This window comes from Haemaphysalis longicornis, unplaced genomic scaffold (assembly GCF_048455015.1).
Source record: "Haemaphysalis longicornis isolate Haplotype H1 unplaced genomic scaffold, Haemaphysalis longicornis Haplotype H1 scaffold_10, whole genome shotgun sequence".
Classification (NCBI taxonomy): Eukaryota; Metazoa; Arthropoda; class Arachnida; order Ixodida; family Ixodidae; genus Haemaphysalis; species Haemaphysalis longicornis.
In genome coordinates this window covers 139965581-139987653 of record NW_027526204.1, presented here as the reverse complement: position 1 = coordinate 139987653, position 22073 = coordinate 139965581, and the positions used below count along the sequence as shown (strand labels likewise).

General features: G+C 48.2%; 1 protein-coding gene across 2 annotated transcripts in view; it reads right to left on the bottom strand.

Moving 5' to 3' along the window:
* The window catches only part of Atg17 (autophagy-related 17), a 54627-nt gene that overhangs the window by 12848 nt on the left and 19706 nt on the right, over positions 1 to 22073 (bottom strand). For both annotated transcript variants that reach the window (XM_077691001.1, XM_077691000.1), the window contains exons 11-19: positions 19407 to 19593; positions 18682 to 18822; positions 14557 to 14832; positions 12877 to 13071; positions 9841 to 10050; positions 7683 to 7907; positions 3520 to 3720; positions 2038 to 2178; positions 517 to 704 (exon numbers count right to left, since the gene is read on the bottom strand). In XM_077691001.1, coding sequence (XP_077547127.1) covers positions 517 to 704; positions 2038 to 2178; positions 3520 to 3720; positions 7683 to 7907; positions 9841 to 10050; positions 12877 to 13071; positions 14557 to 14832; positions 18682 to 18822; positions 19407 to 19593 — 1764 coding nt within the window. The remainder of the gene's footprint in view (positions 1 to 516; positions 705 to 2037; positions 2179 to 3519; positions 3721 to 7682; positions 7908 to 9840; positions 10051 to 12876; positions 13072 to 14556; positions 14833 to 18681; positions 18823 to 19406; positions 19594 to 22073) is intronic.

Sequence of the window (22073 nt, the reverse complement as noted above, 5' to 3'; positions counted from 1 at the left end):
TCATAGCAGTTAGATTAGGCTGTAATCACAATAAAAGTTTGTGCACAACAGACAGTGCACAGCAGAGACAGAAGAAACTGGTATTACTCCAACAGATTTTGTTTAAGAGCCATACCTTCGCCCATATAACGAAGTATGCACATAATGACAGTCCGTCTGAACGTCCGTCCAACAGGCATGCAAGTTCTGTGCAGTGATGTTTTCCTTGTTTCAGTTGCAGACTAGTGCGGTGCAACGCACGGAGACTCTAACCCTTTCAGGTTTGAAGCCTGGCAACAGCTTTGGGGTTGAAGAGACAACATTCATCGTAAGCAGCGCTTAAAATGGGACACAGAAGAGAAGACACACACGACGGCGCTATCATGTGTGTTGTGTATGTCTTCTCTTCTGTGCCCCGTTTTAAGCGCTCCTTACGATGAATCAAAACCAACTAGCCCAACTGTCAATTTTATTGAAGAGACAACCCTGGAGCTGCGGTGAGGCGCCGTACAAGCAGAGCGACACGGGGGGGCCCACCTGTTGAGCTGCTGCTCGTGCTGGGCGACCAGCTCTTCGCGGAGGGCCTTCTCCCTCTGGGCGCCCTCCTGCCGGCACTTGGCCAGCAGCTCCTCCCGCTCGGACACAAAGCGGCTGTGCAGGCGCTCCTCCAGGCCCTGCCGCTCCAGGAACAGCGCCTGGATCTGCCGGTCCCGCTCGCAGATGCCCTGCCAACCAGAGGACCAGACGAGCTGAGCTGAGCGCAAGGAACTGGGCTAGCTGCCACAAGGTGTGCGCAAGTCAGTTACGGCCCACCCGCACACGCACCAGGTTGCTCCACTCACACACTGCTGGTGGTTTCACCAAAGTTTCCACAGCATGACCATTCGTTAGACCTTACTTCAATTTCCCAACACAAACAATCTGTTAATTGTACAAGCACAGCATTGCCTCTAATTGGTGGTAGCTTTTACTACTTCTTGCCAGTCGGTATAGGGTGGTTTTCGTGAAATCACTGAGCAAAGTGCGGATAAGTTCCAGGGGTGAAACCTCAGCTTCTTCTGTTCTCTCCACTGAGTTCTTTCCTAAATAGCTACATTTGTGATCACCAAAGTGGCAACTCTCTGACCCTGAAAGTGTTTCCTTTTTGCTTTCCAGGTCCCTCCAAGGGCTCCAAGCTGGAGTGCACCAGTTTTCCATAAGGAGCCAGCAATATGAACTGGAAATACTGGATTGCACACTGGACACTACTGCTGGCACTCCCCACACTGCAGCAGTCGCTGATGGCAGTCTACACAGCATGTACGCTCAGGTGATTCTACTCGTCATACTTGTCGGTCATTAGGGACGCCCCAATCTAAAGTAATGAGGAATAAGCATGCTGTAAGTGCCCTCTTCAGCTTGGGAAATGGCACGCTGGAAGAAGTAAAAGGATACAACTACCTCAGACAGGTGGTAATGCTGACCCCAACCACGAGAGAGAAATCTGGTGCAGAATAGGTATGGGCTGGGGAGCACTCGGCAAGCACCTCCCAAATAATGAAAAAGTAAGCTACCTCTGTCACTGAAAAGAAAAATCTACAACCAGTGCATACTGCCGGTGATGACATACGGAGCTGGAACTTGGCACCTTACTAAACAGCTAGAAAGCAAACTTAGGTCGGCTCAACGGGCCATGGAACGAATAATATTAGGGGTAACACTCGGGGACAGGAAACGAGCTACCTGAATAAGGGAACAAACTCGAGTTGACGATATCACAGTTGAAATAGAGAAAAAGAAATGGACTTGGGCTGGCCATGTGGCGAGACGAACCGACAACCGGCTGACAATTAGGGTAACAGAGTGGATATCAAGGGGTGGGTCCAGAAGAAGGGGAAGGCCAATAACACGACGAAGGGATGAAATACAGAACTTTGGGGGTGAAGTGTGGACTCAAGCAGCGCAGGACAGAAGCTGTTGGAAGTCAATGGGAGAGGCCCTCGTCCTGCAGTGGACCTGAGTAGGCTGTTGAATGATGATGCATAAGGAGCAAGGACAAAGGTGGGGAGGGTTCATTACCTCGTTGAGGTCCTGCACCTCTTCCTCGTGGCTCTTCTGGAAGGCACGCAGCTTCTCTTGGAGGGCCTCCTGCTCCAGCTCGTGCTCCAGGGTGGCCCGGGCTATCACCGACTCGTGCTCCTGCTGCAGGCTGCTCTGGAGCTGGACACGCAAGGGAGGGGGAGATAGCGGTTGGGAAGATTCCAGGCATCCCCGAAAGCCTGCTGCACACTCAGCACTTGTTAGGAATTCCTTGGCACATTTTAGCACGATGGCTCTTACAAGGGTGGGCACAGTGGAGTGTGGGACAGCAAGCACGCTACTCATGACATAACATTAAAAAAAAGGCAATGTGGAAAGACAGTACAGTAAAACATCCCTACATTCACAACTTTGTTGTGCCTAGTTAAACCATACTACTGTCAAACCCCATTATAACAGTGCAAAATTCCTGAAGCAAAGAAATATTTTCAGATCCCCAGCGAACATTCACAGAAGCCCCCGTGTTTCAAACTTTGCATCAACGAAATGTTTTTGGAAAGCGATCCTGCACTAACGAAATTCCCTGCAAGCCCACTCAGCATTTTATCTACCCACTTGAGGCTAAAAGTTTCCAAAAGGAGCTCAAATGCATTCTTTCAGGACTCAAAGTGTGTAAACTGTCACAGTGTGCTTGCATGGCTGCCGCAATATTTTTACAAAAAAGACCACGCAGCAGGCAGCCGAGAAGGCAGCCTCGCAGCGACACCGCCAGGGAGCGACACATGGTGACCTAAGGCATGGCTTTGGCTTCGGCTACACTGGCTGGCTACCGCTTAACAGCGCGCATGCGTTCGCTGGGTGTGTGGCGATCAGCACGTTTGCTCTTATAATAACCCTGCCTCCACCAGCCCAAAAGTGGAAGTTTTTATCGCTACAAGATAAGGTGACCATCACTGCCCAAGTCAGTGGCCCAAGTGGAGGAAGGTGGGATACTGCCGACGAGCTTGTAACCGCCTGCAACTCGCTCTACCATTTTGAAAAGCAAGGACGCCACTGTTGAATGCCACATGTGAGCAAAACAAAACAATGACAGCTGCGCCTTTCCGGACGTCAACAAAGCAGTGCTCACTTTGGTTTTGTGAACAGCATTGGAACAACGAGATGCTACTCGCGGACAAAGTTCACCATCAGAGTAAGCTGAACTTTGCTCTGCGTGCTCAAACACACTCAGTGCTGAGGACAAAAACATGCATAGAGCGAACCCACTGGATGTTTTGTACCAGGTTGCAGATCGGCATAAGTCTGTCTAGACATATTTGAAGACGGAACAAAACAATGAGAAAAGAAATGAACCTAATTTGCCCGTGACTGCTTCTGCAGTGTTCGCCTCCTAATTGAGCGAACACACTGTACACCGAGACGCCGTATATGCAAAATCTTCCCCCAAGCCACAGAGAACAGAAGGGAGGCAAAGAAGACGGCCCCTTGCACACCCCTCCTCGGGACGCGACTTTCCCTCACCGAGGCGAGCGCCAGGGCCGAGTCGGAGCGCAGGCTGTCCACGAGCTGCTGGAGCTGGAGCAGCTGCTGCTGGTAGATGTGCACCTCCCGGTGGGCGTCCTCCAGCTTGGTGCGCTCCACCTCCAGCCGGTGGGCCTGCTCCTGCTCCGACGAGCGGAACTCCCGCCGCAGGCGCTCCGCCTCGGCCTCCACCGACGCCGCCTGCGTTGCACACAGGGGAAGGGGGAGGAGGATAAGGCACAATGGCACACGCTCAAACGTCTCACACAGCTCAGAGGGATGCCCCAGTCTTCGATTAAGGCACAGTTTCAAACCAAGGAAGGTTCGGGAATGCTTGGGGCACCAAACGTGGTACTTCTTTTGTAGGTATTGTTGACAACAAAGGATGGCATCAGCTTTGGAAGGTGAGCAGCTGACAGCAAAGTAGCAACAAAGTACACCAGTGCAGAAGACTATCATGGCTTACCTTAATTATTTGAATATAAGGTGAGGTTTTTTGTCCAAAATCCATAGTCTCAAACTCATACACAACCTTGTATTCGAAGCTCAGTATATATCAGGGGTGGAAGCAGGGTCTAGCTTTTTGGAGCAGGCACGGGAGCAGCAAAAGTCTCATTTTGGAGCAGCTTTGGAGCAGCAAAAATCTCATTTTGGAGCAGGTTTGGAGCAATTTAGGGGCTATTTCGGAGCACTTTTGGAGCACACTCACAGCCCTAAATAATGCGGCTGAGCACACCTTTAAGAGCAACTATTCCAAAAAAGGCATCAAAAATAGAATTGGCCAGAATTATTTAGAAGGAGTGCAACAAATCAAATAGGAGCTGGCACCTTGATATTACCCTTTACTCGGGACTGAAACCTGCTTTTTGCCAATTCCTCTAAATGTAGCGACTTTTTGGCTTTTATTTGTATAATAATCAACACTATGTTACTAACGGTGGCTGCTTTTTTTAATTTTTTGGTAAAGTAGTTTCGAGCTAAAACAATCGCGTGCAGTGCTCCGTCCCGCTGCCGCCGTCGCCACAACCGTGAAATCAGGCGTCTTGAACGTGCCCTACCCGCGCGGCGCTCGTCGAGCGCGCATCGTCTCGCATCGATATTCCTCAACACGAAGACGGGCACCGTACAATGGCATATTCGCAGCAAGCTGCCGCCGCCGCGTCGACCGAGAAGGCAGGCATCATAGGCAGGCAAAGGCAGGCAGCGAACGAAGACGGCGATTTTACGACGCCTCATTTCGTGGTAGACGCGAAGGCGAAAGCGGGCACGGCATCCCATCAAGACGCCAGCTTTCGCGGTCGAGTCGGGCCTCGTCGGCGCGCGAACGAGTACGGCGGCTGTGTGGCGCGCTGCACGCAACTATTTTAACTCCACACCACTTCTTTCATTAAAGCAGCGCGAAAAATTCGGCTTCAAATGAACTTCTGATGCAAAAGGGCCGTTATTAACAGCCGAGCTGTTGTTACTGGCCGTAAGTTTGGGGTTCGTGCGCGCCGAAAACTCCCACCGAGGAACGCTAACGCGCACGTGTCGCGCAGCTGTCGAATTACCCACAACAGCACTCGACAGCGGAAAGGAAATAGATAGCGGCCGCCGCAACACTCTAGAGGAACGTGCGCATGCGCTCAGTATCGTACAATAGCCCACGTGCGCAGGGGCTTCGCAGTTCTCGGTTCGTGCAGGTCCCGAAAAATTAGACTTCAATCACCACAGTAACTGCGTACTCGCGAAATAATAATAATAATAAAAAAAACTACTGATGCGAAGGATGTGCGAAGAGGTCGTTCATCTTACTTGGAGCAGCTGCGAATTCCAGAGGCCATTCCTCAAGTCATCTCACTAGATCAAAGTTCAAAGTACTTTTAATCGTGCTGGTGACAGCCTTCCGGGAAAGCCGCGGCGATAAAAACGTTGCGATAAACTCCATGTGAGAATCCCGAGTGCACCGAACTGCCATGGTTATGAATACAGCGTGGATGCGGCTGCGTCTATTTGGTAGCCAGCGCTCAGTGTTGCCCGGACGATGAAAAGACTCGGCTAAATTTGGCATTGTATGCTGTCAATGGACAATAATCACGCAAATTGCCGTTTCTGCGCAGCTTGGCGCAGCAGAGCAAATTGGCGCACAATGGCGCAATTGGCGCAGCAGTTCCACCCCTGATATATATATATGGCTATTTTGTTCCCTCTCCAAACTGCACCTTGTCACCTTATAATCGTGACCACCTTATAATGAAATAAATACGGTATTTTCCTCTGTTTTCACTTGGAAACCCAACCCAAAACATCTGGTGTCCACAAGACTAAGAAAATTACGACATGCACAATGACAACCTACCATAGCATGTTCACAAAGCAGCAAGCTCATGCATCGTATCTGCCTGTCCTCTGAAGATCACAATGCTGAGAATTCAGGGCTATCTTTTCTTCTAGAGATTGGTTTGGACAATGCAACCCTTTCGCAACCATCCCAAACACATATGCTACTGCAGTGAAAACCCTTTCCATGTCTGCCACTTGTCAGCGCAGTCCGAGGAACACTTTTTTGGAAAAAGTACAGGTTCACACAGCCCTTCCACAACCCTACCCTGAACAACCCATTCACCGATTGTCCCTCTGCCTTCAGCCCTCACCATGCCTTTTTAGACATTTTTATACACTGTTTACACCTCTGCCCTCTAAAGATAGGCAACATAGAGCAGAAGCGAAATAAACACATTTAGAAAGTGGCTCTTTAGAGACCTACGGCATAGAAATAATAAAGAAAGCAATCCAAGGTACAGCTGAATTTTAGAGGATGACATCAATGGTCCCAGATCCAAGAAGCTTTCGGTGCAGCAGCATCCACAGGCATGATTTGACAAGAAGAATGACAGAGAGTTCGACCAAGAAAGATGCAAGACTGACAAGAAGTGCGACAGGAAGGGAACGCAATGAAGAGCTTCACAAAAGGAATAACGTGCACAAAGCGAAGCACAGCTAGGACCCCAGAGATGAATGTGGCACAGTGCTTTGGCAAAAAGACAGGCAAGGATTAATAATTGGATTCCGACAAGAAAGGCTTTGCAAAGAAGTGCATAGTCAGTCATACACCTCCACCTCGCCTAGCTCCAGACACACGCAATTTCGTTACGGATTATTGTAGAGACAAAATCCTGGAATGTTGCTGCTGCTTGAGCATACTAACTACAACATACTGGTCCAGCTGTTATGAACGGACAGACCACTCATGCTACCCTTGGCACTTTTAGCATCAAGGGCTCCAAGAACTGCTGATCAGCACATTCAGTAAACTGCCTAAAATCTTTTTCTCAAGTGGTTCCTCAGAGCTCTTCGATGTAGGCAGTTGCAGAACTCCAAAAACTCCGCCTCACAAAAAGGGCCCGCACCTGCACACCCCCCCCACCACCACCTGCTTTGGATTGTGCGTACGGTTGCACCACCGCGGCCACCGCATGCACTATTCAAAACAGACTAATTATTCAAACTGACAATTTAACGTTAAATTTTGTTTTAAATGTGCACAATATTTTATTTTTGTACTTTCAAAAGTTATTCATTGCTTTCTTAAACTGCAGTTTCTTGTTGAGATTTTTTCTGCATCCGCGCAACTGCCTCAACCGATTGGCACTAGTGCGGGCACTCCAGCACAACACAGGTCCGCCCTGAAGTGCTAAATTTACAGTTGTCGCTCGGCCTACATCACACTGTATGCCAAAAGTAATCCAATAGCTGATCGACTCTAAAAAATTCTTTCAAGCAAATTTTTAACTCTTTTTCTGCCGCCAAGAGACCACAGATGACGCGCAGCAGACGACAATGCGCAGGCGATAACGCATCTCGCTGACCACACGGCCGAATTTTTTTACTACTCTTGATTTGAATGCGTATAAAACACTTGCGTGGTTGAGCACGTTGGGATTCTTCGGCCCAACAAATTTACATAAGCACACTAATACCATTTTTCACCCAGGTCGTGAGCGGCAAACGATGTTGTTAATTTTATTTTGTCACCATCAGGTGGCGCCACTGTACAAAAAAAAAAATCGAAACAGTGGACCAATCTTAGGGCCACTTTTTGATGCATGGGGCCAATGGGGAGTTTCGCAACTCCTATGTCAAGTAACTCTGCTGGTTCCCTTGCATGGGCTCGGCCACCCTACCTTTTCCCTCTCCAGCCTCGCCGACAGCGCTTGCAGTGCCGTGTCCAAGGCGCCCCCAATGAGGTCAGCCTCGGTGCTCAGTGTCTGGTGAACCGAGGCCAAGTCTGAGCGCAGGGTCGCCATGTCCGAGCGACAGTTGGAGCACGCTGCCGACGCCGCTTTGCACAGGCCAGCCAGGCCTCGCCTCAGCTCCTGTCCCTCGGCACGTTCCCTTGCAAGCTCCTTCTGCAAGGGAAATATAACTCTATTATATGGCATTACCAATAAAAAGAACAAAGCATTTAAGTGCCACATCCGCTTTTAAACACAGCATGCTTACCAAGCACTTACAGGGGTGAGACAGCTGAATTAAATTTGGGAGCACTTTTTGGAGCAGCGAAATCTTAATTTTGGAGCAGAAGAACCTTGAGTTGGAGAAGAAGAACTACATTTATTATATCACCTTAGGAGCCTAAAAATCAAATTTTTTGGCAACTTACTACCAAAAAGTGCACTTTTAATCAGTTTTGAATGCACATTACACTGAAACAGCCTCTCAATAAAGTTTTTTTTTTTCTACCAGAGTGTCACAAGGTATGAACTGCACTACTTTTTTACAAACCATTTTAAATTCTTAGTGGAGCGCCGTTGAAAATATCAAATTGAAAAACTAAGCAATCTAAAGGCCTTTTTATTATTATGCGAATGCCGAAATTGTTATTTTTGTAATCCCAGACTGGGCCTTACGCACAAGTGTAGAGCCACGGCAAAAGTTGCGCAAAGCGAGGTGAGTCGTCGCACCCCACCAGCCCTCCCATTTCAATCGCCAAGGTGCACATTCACTACGATCGTAATTTGAGTAACGTTGGTATGGTTAGCCGCCTCCCTCTTGGCATTAAATTTCACTTCAGATAAATGAACCGTTATTGTTGGCGTGAAATAATAGCCCGTCCCGCTATCGGACACTGCTTGAACATTTTGCGGCGATGTAGCCTGCGCCGCTACTTCTGCAGCGTCGATCGTCCCATTCACGTCACTCGCAAGCTCGCTGTGAAAGGCAGCAATAACTCAGCGTTTTATAACACCGCAATGAGTCCGAAATATCACTTCAAACTCGCGCTGGCCTCACACTCAAAGCCGAAACATGGCGAAATCGTGGGCGCCATGTTGTTTTTGATGAACTCCCGTCTTTCGAGACCCGCAACGTACCCGCAACAGATCAAACGACTAAATGTAAACCCAACTAACCCCATAACTAAAAGCAAGGTAGAAAGGCGAAGAGCACTCTGCCTGAACCACAAGCAACTGCTTCGCCTGGCGGCCACGTTTTCACATCTTCACCACATCAAGACAGCGGCGCCCAGTAGTGTTGTTCCTGAGATACGTTCTCCGAAAATTGCTTTTTTTTCATCTGTACGACTAGTTTGACGCCTCAGTACACATAAGTATTTTTTCTACAGGACTTTGCAATGGTTTTCGATGGGAAAACTGTAAAAACGCACAGAACAGAACATGTGCAACCCGATATTGTGACTTTCGAAAAAACTATCTCGGGGACAATGTTATGCCCGTTTTTTATTGAATGATGAATCAATTGAACATTTACAAACACCATCACCTTGTGGGTGCTGAAAAATAATGCTGTCAGTAAGCATTTTCCCCCCCTCACACTGACGGGAGCGTTAAAATCCTTGGCTCTCAGACTGTTTTGGAGCAGTTTGGCGCAATTTTTGCAATTTCCAAGCTATTGGAGCAGCCTGGCGCAGGAAAACAAATTTGTATCAAAACTGCGCATTGTGCGCAGCTGTCTCACCCCTGACTTATCTCAACATGTCTGTTAGCTCAATACAGTCACTGATGGATTCTATGGGCTTTGCCAGGGCCGAAAAATTGTAACAAATGATGAAACTTCCAAAAAGTTGAGTAAAAAAAAAAAAACCTGTGTCATTGTTGCTAGACAGTTCTTTTAAAAGCATCCAAAGTTCCCAAGAGTTCACATCGTCTGAGTATGAAAGAGTGTCGTGTCGTAAGAACTAGGTCATCGTGCGACTCAACAGCAGAAGAAATGAATGAGGAGGCAATGCAAGTGGGGCCTAAGTAAAATGTCGCATTCCACTCTTAAAGGAGAAGTTTACGCATTTTCCGAGCTTTCTAAAGCCGAGGGCAGAAACGTGCTTGCCTCAGCGGCCTGCAGTGCTGCGCTCTTTTCCTCCAGCTCCCTCCGGAGCTCTGCCGTCGCATCAACCTGCTGGCAGGGCACCGTCACTGTTCTTGTCGACGCAGCCATTGCTTCGACCAGGGGCACCACTCCGTGGCTGTCCGAAATCGAGGACGGCATCGACTCGTCGATGTAGAAGTCTGCCGTCTGGAAGTCCTCCGAAGCAACGCCCTGCGCACGGTGAAAGGAAGAGGCAGTCAGTAGCAGCCGCTGTGGACGCGACTCGTTTCATTTTAAGTGCAGAGCACTCTAGGGGCTCGCCTTGTCGTCGTAGCTCGCCCCATGGCGTACCGTTGTCACGGCGTCCCACACAGCCCTCGAAAAACAAGCGCTTTATATAGACATAACCGCTCGAAACTCGTGAACCGCTGGCGCTTGTCATACATCTCCCCGTTGTTTAGCGCAAAGAAAGCTGCAGGTACAACTGAGGCAAAATGTATGTGATTAACCGGCAGCCCCCGCGTTCACTTAGTTAGGAAGGCTCGTTGGGTTGCTTTCTACGATAGTAAGCGGAAAAAAGTGGCAGTGCAAGAAAAAAATGGCTCGCTCCAAACTGCACAGTAAGGCGCCAGCACGTGCAGTATAAAAAGCAAGTACAAAAAAAAAAAAAAAAAAAAAAAAAAAAACACCTTCCAGCTTGCGCTGTTTCAGGCAGGGGGGCGCGTAAGCACTGCGAAAGCGGAAAATTTGAATTGCATTAAACAAATCTTTGTTCAATTCATCAGGAAAGGAGTGGGACAGGGCGGCGAAGAGCGTAATGGGTGGTAGCAGCAGTGAGCGGATAACGACGCCACAGCCCATTATGGTGAATCACTGCTCTGCACTTCCGACAGCTTTCACATTGAGTGGAACGGCTTTAATTTTATAATGGCACAACACAAAAGACACAGCAAATGCAAACGGTTCCACCACTTCACGTAACAGCAACTGTTTTGGGTCTCAGGGAATATTCTAAGCTGGAAAGTGTCTGCACTAAGAATGTACTGGAAGGGTAAGGGGGAAGACAATAAACATAGATGCTGTTTCAAAGTGAATGCACATGGACACTGACTGGCAGCTAGTTTGTAGTCAGTGCTGTTGCAAGCAATTTAATTTTTTAGCCTATTGTTTTCCGGCTATCCTTTAAGGAGAGACGCTACTCAAAAACGCTTTTTCTTTAGTTTTTAAGTTAGAGCTTAAAAATTTTACCACAGAGATTTTTACTTGTAGATTTAAAAACTGCAATTAGTTTTTATGTAGCCTCATTAGTTCTTGAATCATATATGCAATAGCAAAACAATGGGTTTTTACCCGCACTTATTCAACATTAAATTTTTTTGTACAGCATCATGCAATAGCTTATTATACTAGTTATGAACCAACAAATACATACCGTAAATTCCGATACATAATGGCAATCTGCATGCATTTAAGAGTGCGTGTGCCAATTTTCATTGCAATATGACAATTTTAAGTGCATGAAACCATGTGAGTAAAATGCAACAACCTTCAAAAATGTCAAAATGAGAAAAATGCAGTTGAAAGTTCCGAACCTGTTTATTAATCTGCACACTCTTGAATGCACTTGAAATTGTGTTCACTACAAATGGTGAGTGTCCAGAAATCACACGCAGGCATAGAACTCTTCTGCTTTTGTGAATAATTTCTTTTGGAACTCAAGAGAGACGAGTCCCTTGTGCAGTTAAGACAGCTCCCGACAGGCGTGGTTTCGGTAGCATCAGCCACAAGTACCGTCAACACGTCGACGTCCTACAGCAATGTACAGGAATTGTGATCACTGACTTTCCTGTCATTGCTTTTCGATAACTCTATCCGTATTTTTACAACAAAAGCTGACGAAGCCTGTAGCAGCATTTATCGCGATGTGAAAGTCATCGTCGCAATCGCTGTCGATGCTCCAATGGCTTCAGTTAGCCCTAGTGGCCGTAAGGTCGTTTAGGTTGCCATCGTATTACAATGCACTTTCCACTACCTCCTGTAACATTCGTGTGCGATTCCGTGGTTCCGGACATCTCATGCACAGTTTTCAGCGGGATTAATTGCGCGAATAAACCAAGAAACAGCAGCACAACTTGGTTAGCACGAGGCAAGTGGCAGACAGGAGGGTGCAGCACTAGCTCATGGGGCGCGCTCGCTGCAGCCCCACATGATGTGGCGGGTGATCCAAAAGGCAGGTAGAGATGCTTGAAAACCTTTTTATATATATATATATATATATATATATATATATATATATATATATATATATATATATATATATATATATATATATATATATATATATATATATATATATATAGATATATATATATATCACACCAGACCGGTATTCTGGAGGTCGTGGGTTCGGATCCCACCCGGCGGGCATTTTGTCACCACTTTCTGACCCAAAAAATTCTTCATCAGTTTCTATGACCTACCGCATTATCCCCTTTGCTTTCCGAGGTTTTCTTGACTGCCAACCCTTATTCTATATATATATATATATATATTTTGAGTGCGTGCCTATTAGAACCGCGAATTGAGGAGAAAGGCACGAACAACTCCACTCACCCAGGTGATTACAAATGGCGGACGGGGCCCCTGCCTAGTGATACACGGTTCAAAAAGACGCCATATGCCACCGCAAGTAACTTAGACCCCTTTTGCAGTATCTTCTGGTTAGAATATTCATTTGAATTTGTGTAATGGCACATCGAAATGTTCACAGATGATAGATAATACAACTGAAATAACAAAAGTGAAAATTTCTGAAAAAAGTCTGTTTTTTTTTCACTCGCATCTCTTTTTAAAGAGCAAAGCATACCCTGATTAAGCCAAATCAAAGTACAAATTTAGGGTATCTTTGCGAGATTTTAGGATCTTGCAAGCAACAAGTGTTCAATATATTCACATGATTGCTATTACATTACATATTGCCCTTAATATTTCTTTGGTCTAAACATCTCTCTCTCTCTCTAAAAAAAAATTCAGGGGGGGGGGGGGGGGGCACCATACCAGGGAGTCTGGGGAACAGATGACAGTTTCCTGGGGCGCTGGCGTGTCCAAGACGTCTTGAGAACTGGTGGCCTTGAGAACGGGTGACGGCTCACCCGCAACCTCCTCAAACTCGTCGTCCGATTCTGCCAATTTTGGGGTGCGGTCGCGATCTTCTGGGCTGCTAGCAGCATGGCAGCCTTCTTCGACGGTGCTCTGAGTCAGAATACATAAGGCAATGCAATCAGCTGCCCGAAGTGCATCACTTCTATTCGTTACAACTTCCCCAGTGACCCATGACATTTACTGCGAAACAAAACTTTTATGAAACCCCTTTCATTGAAACGATAGCGGGGGTCCTCTATTAAGTGCTGTATGAGTATCCAAGATTTTAAATACAAACTGAACATTTCTTCATACCCTATTTATAGTAAATCCGGGAATTCGATGCATATTGCTGCCTTCTACATCACAAAACTCACAGCAGGTTACGGCTATACAAAACAAGCTACTGTGATTAGACCTCATGTCCCCCGCATCACTACAAATTCTATCACTCTACAGAAAAATAAACTCTGGCCATACCAGAGGAAAAGGCATTTCAACAATGGCACCACCACAGCCACGGATCGCCACAAGCACAGTCTTTGCTCCACATTTCATCCCAATGCAATGAGGGCTCCTTCTCTCGCACACCCGCCCAGACAACACAAAGTTTTTCGTTGAACCCATGAGTAAACTCCAGTAGACTATATTCCATGGACAAATTTCTGCTGCAGAAGATAAAAGACAGGCACGTTCCCATGTTAAACACGCTGAGCAAAATTTATCCAACTCGATATGCAGATGCATGCCCACTGCACCATCAAAAAAATGCCCTGACAATTTTGTGCGCAGCACGAACTGCAGTCTTCTTGGTCACGGCGCTTATCTGCTGCATGTCAGGAAGTGAATGCGTGATCAGTGAATGGACAGCGGCACACGCTACACTGCCGTTATCTTGCAGCACCGTTATCTCGCACCGTTATCTCGCAGCACGTCGCCGCCATCGAGCATGCTGTTGCCAATTGTGCTTGAACCTCACGCGCCAATGTCACACGGTTTGGATGGGCTAGTGGGTCTCAGGAAGGGACTACGAACTGCATATCAGGAAGTGAGCGCACATCACTGTCAAGCACACACCACCTCTCCACAATTTCGCCATGCGTCGCCGCGGAGGAGCGTCTTGTGCGGTCTGATCATACTGCTCCTCATCCGCACACTTTCAAGCGTTTTGCGCCGCCACGGCGAACCGCCCTCCCCTCCTAATTTCGCAATGACAGCCTCCTCCTTTGCTTTCTTTCACTATTCGGTCTCCCCATCGTTCGCTTGGCTACAACGCCGTCGCCGCCGCGAAACCATAGATGTGGCCGCCAAAGGGCTGCGCCCTAACACCCACCCTCCATCACCCCACATGGGAATGCCAAAGCACAACGGCTGTCACTAAAAAAAGAAACGTTTTGCCAGTCCAGTACCCAAACTGGCCTTTGGCATTCTTTACCAATAAAGGTGTTACTACTACTACTAGGTAGGTTCAAGTTACATTTTGAAATTTTTTTTTGCGTTCAGAGAGAAAGAGACGGAAGGGCAAGCATTGGAGTTGGCACAGTGTGACGGTGCACCGCTTTTCTCTCCTAATTGAAGAGAGGGAACGGTGCTCACCTGTGCTTCTTGGCCCTGGGGAGCCTCAGGGGAGGCTGGTCGGCAAGAGGACGATGATGTGGGACAGGACGGAGGGGCATCTGCCTCGGGCTGCAGTGGCGGCGGATCGCACATCTGTGACAACTGCAGGGGCTGCGGCACGGAGCTGTCGGGCAGGGTGACCGGTTTGGGGGTGCACAGCACGTCAGCCATCTCCGGCAGGGCGTTCCGCACAACCTCCAGGTCTTCGGGGCACAGGTGTGGAAGGTTATCGTCGAACAACCGGGGATTCCGCGTCTGCATGGGCAATGGGGCATTCAGGCAACCCGTGAAGCCAGTTATACCCCCAGCCGAAGAGCCTCTCAGTAACCCGAAGCCCGTGGCTCATAATGCAAACATTTAACTGCACAAGGGGAAGAACACACAAGAGGACACAGGCACATACACTAGAAAAGACACACAAGAAACACAGACTGCACTCGTCGGTGTACTTTCTTGTATTCATCCCTTTGTGCAGTTAAATGTTTGCACTATGGCTTGGTGCAACTCGCCCAGCTGTCTCTGATAGTGAACCGTGTAGTGTTCCCGGCCACCATAAGATCTTGAGGCTGCGTTTACGGAATACACAGTACAGTGGAACCCCGCCGGTACATCCCCCAGACTTACGACGACCCGCTTCTTACGACAGATCACTGCCGTCCTGGCAAACTCCCCATAGAAACAATGCATTAAAAACCCCGATGATATGACGCTCGGCTGCACGTGGTCCGCTTCATACGACGGACCCTGGCAGGTATAAACCAGTGTTTTTCCCATCTTTTACACCACTTTGCTGCCTCGCCTTAACCTTTCCTTGTTCTTAACCCCATTTGACGCTGCTTGATGTGCAAAGGTCCGCAGGCGGGCCAGACCACTCGCTGAACAGACACAAGCAAGCAGGCAGGTACTCATGAGTGGGAGTTAACCTTTGATGGCCCCACGCGACAGCGGTACACCAACGCGCCAACCGTGAGAAGTCAAAGTTCAGGTGGCTGGCGGACCATGAATTTGAAGCTCCCATCGAGCTGCCAACGAATGCGAAAACACATATAATGCAACCCCACGGCGATGACCAAACATTCGTTTTTCTCACAGTCTATCTAAGTTTCTTCCTTTTACTACGCTCTCTCTATCTGCTGTCTGCTTATCAGTGCCTTTCAAAGCCACCTTTTTGCTCCGCTCCTTTCTTTGTCACCTTTTTTTTTCTATTGCAGCCTGGTACTATTGTTCGTTTTGCTTGGCCTTGGCAGGTTCACACTCGCCTATTCCCCTCTCAATTTGCTCAACCACGTTGGCCCTTCCTTGCGCACATGAGGCACAGGGCTGGCGGGCTATAAATAGCACCGAACACAGGGGGTCACGTAGTGCGTGGCACTTGACTGGCAAGCTAGATTGGACGCCGCCGTAGAGGGGAGGGTTGCACAAAATAAGTTTCTTTTTTTTTTTTAACTTGGAATTTTAGCTAAAGGTTCACAAATCATGCGAGAACGTACTAAATATAGGCGTAAATAAGTTCTTAGCCCACCTGTCACGTAGGACCACCTACTAGGCCGGCATTTACCCGCGCCCCAGTCATACGATGCTTTCGCGCGGTCCCTTGAAAGTCGTATTATCAGGGTTTTACTGTACTAGTTCTTACAAGGCAAATTCCAGTGGCCGAAAGAGTACCCTGAAGGCTGGAACACTAAGATTGTAACAAATGCCTCACTACGCTCACTGCTAGCGAACACATGGCACGCTGGGGGAACAGTATCAAATCTATCGGATTCACCTGGACTAGCCAAACTCAGTTATCATGGTGCCACACTCCTGCATTTGATTGGGCAACACTACTCGGCACATCTACAGCTTCAAATTGAATTCACTGTCACACAACACGTGTTTGCAGCTTTCCCCTGTGCTCTACCAAGGAAGTCAGTGGGGGACTCTGCACAAGCAAGTATGAAACTCCAGGCTCGTTGCTCTGAGCAACTGCTGCACTGACACTGAAACTTCCGTCAACCCATCCCGACCGTGCAAGGATGAACCGGAAAGATCCTTCGCATGACCGACGACTTAAAATTTGCATACCGTACTTACCCGATTCTACACGCTCACGATTCTAACGCGCACCCGATTTTCCTGGCAAAAAAACTGGAAAAACTTGCACCTCCGATTGTAACGCACACAAAACTTTGTGACCCAGACAAAGAATGTGAGAGAAACGGGCGATTTATTTCATGAAGTACTCTCACTCATCTCACTCCTTGTTGCTCTCTGAGAGCTCCTTGTCGCTTTCCGCTGACTACAACATCTCGTCCTCGGTGCCATCAATCGTGTTCGCGATGCCACACTTCTGAACGATAGTTCAACCAATCGTGGCCCACGCCTCGTACGCCCATCTCGCGAGCTTCTCCAGAGGCGCACGCTTCAGCCGACCGCTCCTTTTGAACGCGTGAGAGCCGCTGCTGCCATTGCTGTTATCAAGCGTGCAAGTGGAACAATTTGACGATTTGTGTGAACGCCGATAGAAAAGCCTAGGCGCCTAGGCTTCCTGCATTCGAAAAATTGGCAATGGCGATGGGCGGGACGAAATTTCCACTGTTTCGGCAGTTTCGGTTTCGTATCCGATTCTAACGTGGATGCGATTTTTCGGCCTATTTTTCCGGAAAAAAGTGCGTGTTAGAAACGGGTAAGTGCGGTAAGCAAAAAAACGGGGAACAAAAGGGAAAACAAAAAATGAAGGAAGCTCACACTAACACGCAAGACTTGAAGGTAGCCAAGCTGTACGCAACCTTCATGACCACCACGAAAGTTGAAGCCCAGGATTGCAGCCGATTTGTGTCTTCTTTGCTGCCGCAACGACCTTTACTTCATCATACCGTATTTACTCGAATCTAACGCGCACCTTTTTTCCGATATATCGGGTCCAAAAATTGGGTGCGCGTTAGAATCGAGTACGACCCTAAATTTCCGATATCATATCGCCATCGGCATTTCAAAATGGCCGCCTCGTACGCACTTCGAGCCTAGCTGTCTATGCCTAGCTGCAGTAGCGTGGTAGCGTCCTCCGTGTGCTGTGGTAGTACATGTGCTTAGGTTAGTCTACCCGTTTTCTGCGTTTGATCTACCAGCATGGACGGGCCGACAGCGAAGATACGCCGAGTTCATCATGATGCCGCTTTTAAAAGGAAAGTCATAATGTGTGCGGAGACGGACGGAAATCGGGCCGCATCACGCGCATTCGGAGTTCCGGAAACATGCGTGCGGGACTGGCGCAAGCAGCAGGAGACTATTTTCGCCAGCAAGGCTACACAAAAGGGCTTCAGTGGACCGAAGCAGGGCCGGTTCGCCGAAATAGAAGAGCGGCTCGCAGAATACGTTCAAGAGCAGCGAGCGGCGCAGCGGCCCGTGACGACCGAGCTGCTTAAAGTCCGGGCGATGCAGTTAGCCCTACAAACAGGGCTGACGCGGAGCGATTTCAAAGCGAGCAGGTGCTGGCTGACGGGTGCGCGTTACAATCAAGATTTTTTTTTTTTTCGGGGGGGAGGTCACGAAAAACGGGTGCGCGTTACAATCGAGGGCGCGTTAGATTCGAGTAAATACGGTAGTTGCTGTACGAGTTAGCTTCATTAATGCTTGTAAGAGATAATCATTGGAAATTACCTAAGAGCAGCGTACAATATGACGTGTCTTTCTCATTCCGAGCAAGTGTTGCCCCGATTACAGCGAACGGTGGAGTTTTTTTTGGCCAATGTTGGCCAATCTCTGTTAGTGGATATGCATGGCTCGACAAACGTGCTCCGGGGACGCTGGGCGGTCGCCATGAGGCATGCACACACAAGCGCTCGGCATTTTCTTAGTTTTTTTTAACAGCTAAACGGTCGCCGCAATCATGACCAATCTCCCAAAGTTTTTCGCCTGAAAAACGTGTGCAGGGGACGCTTGCCAGTTGCCACGACCCACACACACACACAAGCACTAGGCATTTTCTTGGTGCTGTTAACTGACGTGCGGTCATCGCGAGGCCCACGCTCACATGCCAGCGCAGCAATTTCTTGGTATTTTAACTGAGACACGCAAAATTGCGATTTGCTAAAGAACTCCGCTGTTGGAAGCGTCCCTTACTGCGAACGACGGGGGCAGGTCATTCATTCCGGGGAACAGGGCGTGCAGGAAGTGTTTGGAGAAGCCCTCGTTGAAGTCCCTCCGTGCCTGCACCTCATTGTGGTGCAGCTGCCGGCACTTGGACGACAGCACGCCCGCCCACTGCGCAAGAGGTAGGCAGAGGAAGAAACACAGAGCGTGCAAGGCTCTAGTGAGGATGAGGAGCCAAGAAAGCCCGCTACAACACTCTTCTTTTACAAAGCTGGTTAGCATTCTGGCCCTTCCACAATCAACAAGGAAGGGAACTGGTGCAAGACTCTTTGTTACAGTGTTGCAATATCTATTTCTTCCCAAATTTTTACGACGTGCTACCGATAATTCGGAGTCCTCGAGCAAAAAAAGGTCCGCAGTATTTAAATTTCAACAAGAGCCTGAAGTATTGAACTCTCCATACTACACAAGCAAAAAAGCAGCTTGAACTGTACTATCAGTAAAAAAAAAACACTTCTTCAGACTCTTGCAGCCTTGATGTCAAGTAGCAGGTCAAAATTAAGACAATCAAGGTGTCAAACAAGCGTCTAGATGCTTGCTTCACTAATTACTGAAATACACAGCGTACGACTGCACTGAAACAAGGACTGGTCCATTGTCCAGATCCCTCCTCTTCTGAAACTCATCGCAGCAGTGCGATCGGGAAAAGGCACAAAGGCACAAGGGGAAAGGCACAAAGCCTCGGCAGTGCTTGCCTGCAGGAACTGTCCCGAGAAGCACCGTCGGCGGACGACCTCGGCGACAGCGCGGAGGTAGATGCGTGGAGCCAGGTGGATTTGTCGGCAGATCTCGAGGTGCCTACGCAGCCGCTTGGTGGTCTCCAGGCAGAGCATCAGGTGTAGGTTCACGTCCGATATGCTCTTCTCCACGTAGATGATCCACCTGAAGATGACAAATGACGATGTTTGGATTTTTATGGCGCAGGGCTAACTAAGGGTAGAGTGCCAAGCCATGGCCAATCACAGGCACACATGCACAGGGGGCAGGGCTAACTAACCAACCAATGGCAGTGCATAAGGCACAGTTCTTCAACACCACAGCAGCGCTAACCTCTTCCCTCAACCCTTCTACAATACCAAGACAATTAAAGCGAAAGCTTTCTTAGTGGGAACGATGATGTCCTATAAAAAAACTAATGCATTTCCCCGTACACCAGCTGGTCGACGGAAAAGCTCTGATGAGATCTCTGGACACGGCACAAGCGCAAAACCGGGCTGCCATTGTGTCAAAACGGTTACAATTGAATGCCGCTACAACGATATTGACGGGACGCAAAATACTGCCGCTACAACAATTGTAGCGGCTACAATTGAATGCCGTGACAATGATATGGACGGGAGCAGAATATTTTGTTGGAGCGAAAATTCGTTCTGGAGGAATCTGCCTCAACACTCCACGAAGAATACCCTCGTATAGATGGTATTCGCGTAAAGTTTAGCGGCCTAATTCTCTTGGCAACACTGACAACTGGGAGGGGTAAGAAATGCAGTTGCAAAGCATGTCCCTGTACAAGGCACACATACCGAGTTGATTATTTGCGCATGGTAGCTGCAAGGTGTCACAAGCCCTCCTTTTGCCTAAACAAGAAAACTATATTTCTGCTTTGGACCTTGAAGAACGGTAGAAGGAAAACTGCAATGACAGCTGCTTACAATGCATACATTATGGCGCATGGCCATTAGTGCACATTCTTGCAAGTAAGAGTAAGAAAGCACCTTTCCGCCCTAACTGCCTGCTTCGCAAAAAATCGTTTGCATTGCGTCGGCCCGTTAAAACCTACAATCAATCAATCAAAAAATTGGTGATCTCTGTTTTCACTTTCGTTTTGGTAGCGTCAATGAGCACAGCTTTCTCTACACTATAATAGACGTCGTTTGCACCCATTCGAGTCCGTGTCCTTCGATATCGAAGCAATATTAGCGGAGCACTGCCGAGAGTGCTCAACATCTCAATCGTGGCTGACCAACGTCTCAATTGCCGCTCAGAGACCATGCATTTCGGCAGCAATTCTAGGCTGGCCGAATACGAAATAACAAATGTGAAATTCTTTTAGAATATGTTTTGCATGTATTTTCGTAACTGATTTTGTTTTGTTCGACATATAGCACAATTTGCTCTATCCGGGTTCGTTATAATTGGGTTTGACTGCATTTCGTTGATGCAACAATTTCACTGAAGCAGAGTTCATTGCAGCAAGGTTCGACTGTACTTCAAAATCGCAAGAAAGAAATGGCTCTAAAGAAGACAATACACGCATCAATTATGATGACGGAGTACAATAGCATACCTTTATCTCATAAACCACATATCAGTATACCTTTAGATTGTTCGTGGATGTGTTTACTTAGCGCGCAAAAAATTGTTGCATGCGTTCGTTCTTTGTTTGCAATTTGGGTGTTTGAAGGTTTGACGATCGATTGGATGCACTTTTAGCTTGTCGCTTCCCTCAACTTTCTTCAGGAATGGATGGTAACTTTAAAGGGGTCCTGAAATACCTTCCGCCGATGCATGGATGTACATGTAACCAAATAAGACAATGTATTAGCAATCTCCTCCCGCAAGAATTTTGTTAAAGCGATGAGTATTAGCTGAGAAATCGTAAATCAAAAACTGCGCATTATCGTCGCGCCGCGTTTCCTCCTCTTTTCAACTGTTGACGGCGCGCGAGCACTCCCTCCCATGATGCTGCGCTAGTCAGCGGTGACGTACTTCCGCATTACGCTCCTCCGACTGCCGTCTGCTACGGGCAAGTTTTGTTGACACCATGAATTCCGCACTCCGCTCAAGGATGGATAAGCGAACGAAAAATCTGGCCGCATGTGTGTGGTGGCCTGGCCTTGCCCTTTCGCAATGTGCGTTGCTGCAGTGCAGCACGTGACTTTTAATCGGCGGCGAACTCGCAGCCGCTGGGGAGGATCTTGCGCTCGGTCCCTTTCATGCAACGTTTTTAATATAAAAATGTTGCTTTCATGCACCGCGCACTGTTTATCCAAAAAGTGCCGTATCAGATGTGGCCCCGCTGGTGCCTGGTCTTATTTTGCGGTGGTGGTAATCCCTGCCGGCGCCATGTGAAAAAGACATTTTAAACCGATACAGAACCCGTGCACAAAACGCTTCAATCATGTGACCAGTTCAGCTTGGGGCGACGCGTGGTGGAGAGCGGCAACGTTGGAAAAACATGCTCCGGCGCGGCTCTGAGCTTTCTAGCGCTGGAGAGAGCGCCTTTCTTTGACGATCTCAAACATCGGTTGCCTTGGCAACAAGGCACAAACCGCCCCAGAAGTCAGTTACGGTTGCGTGATCCCGGTTCAGCTCGGGGCCCCACCTCGCGACATGTGGGCACTGCAGGCGTACCACTCACT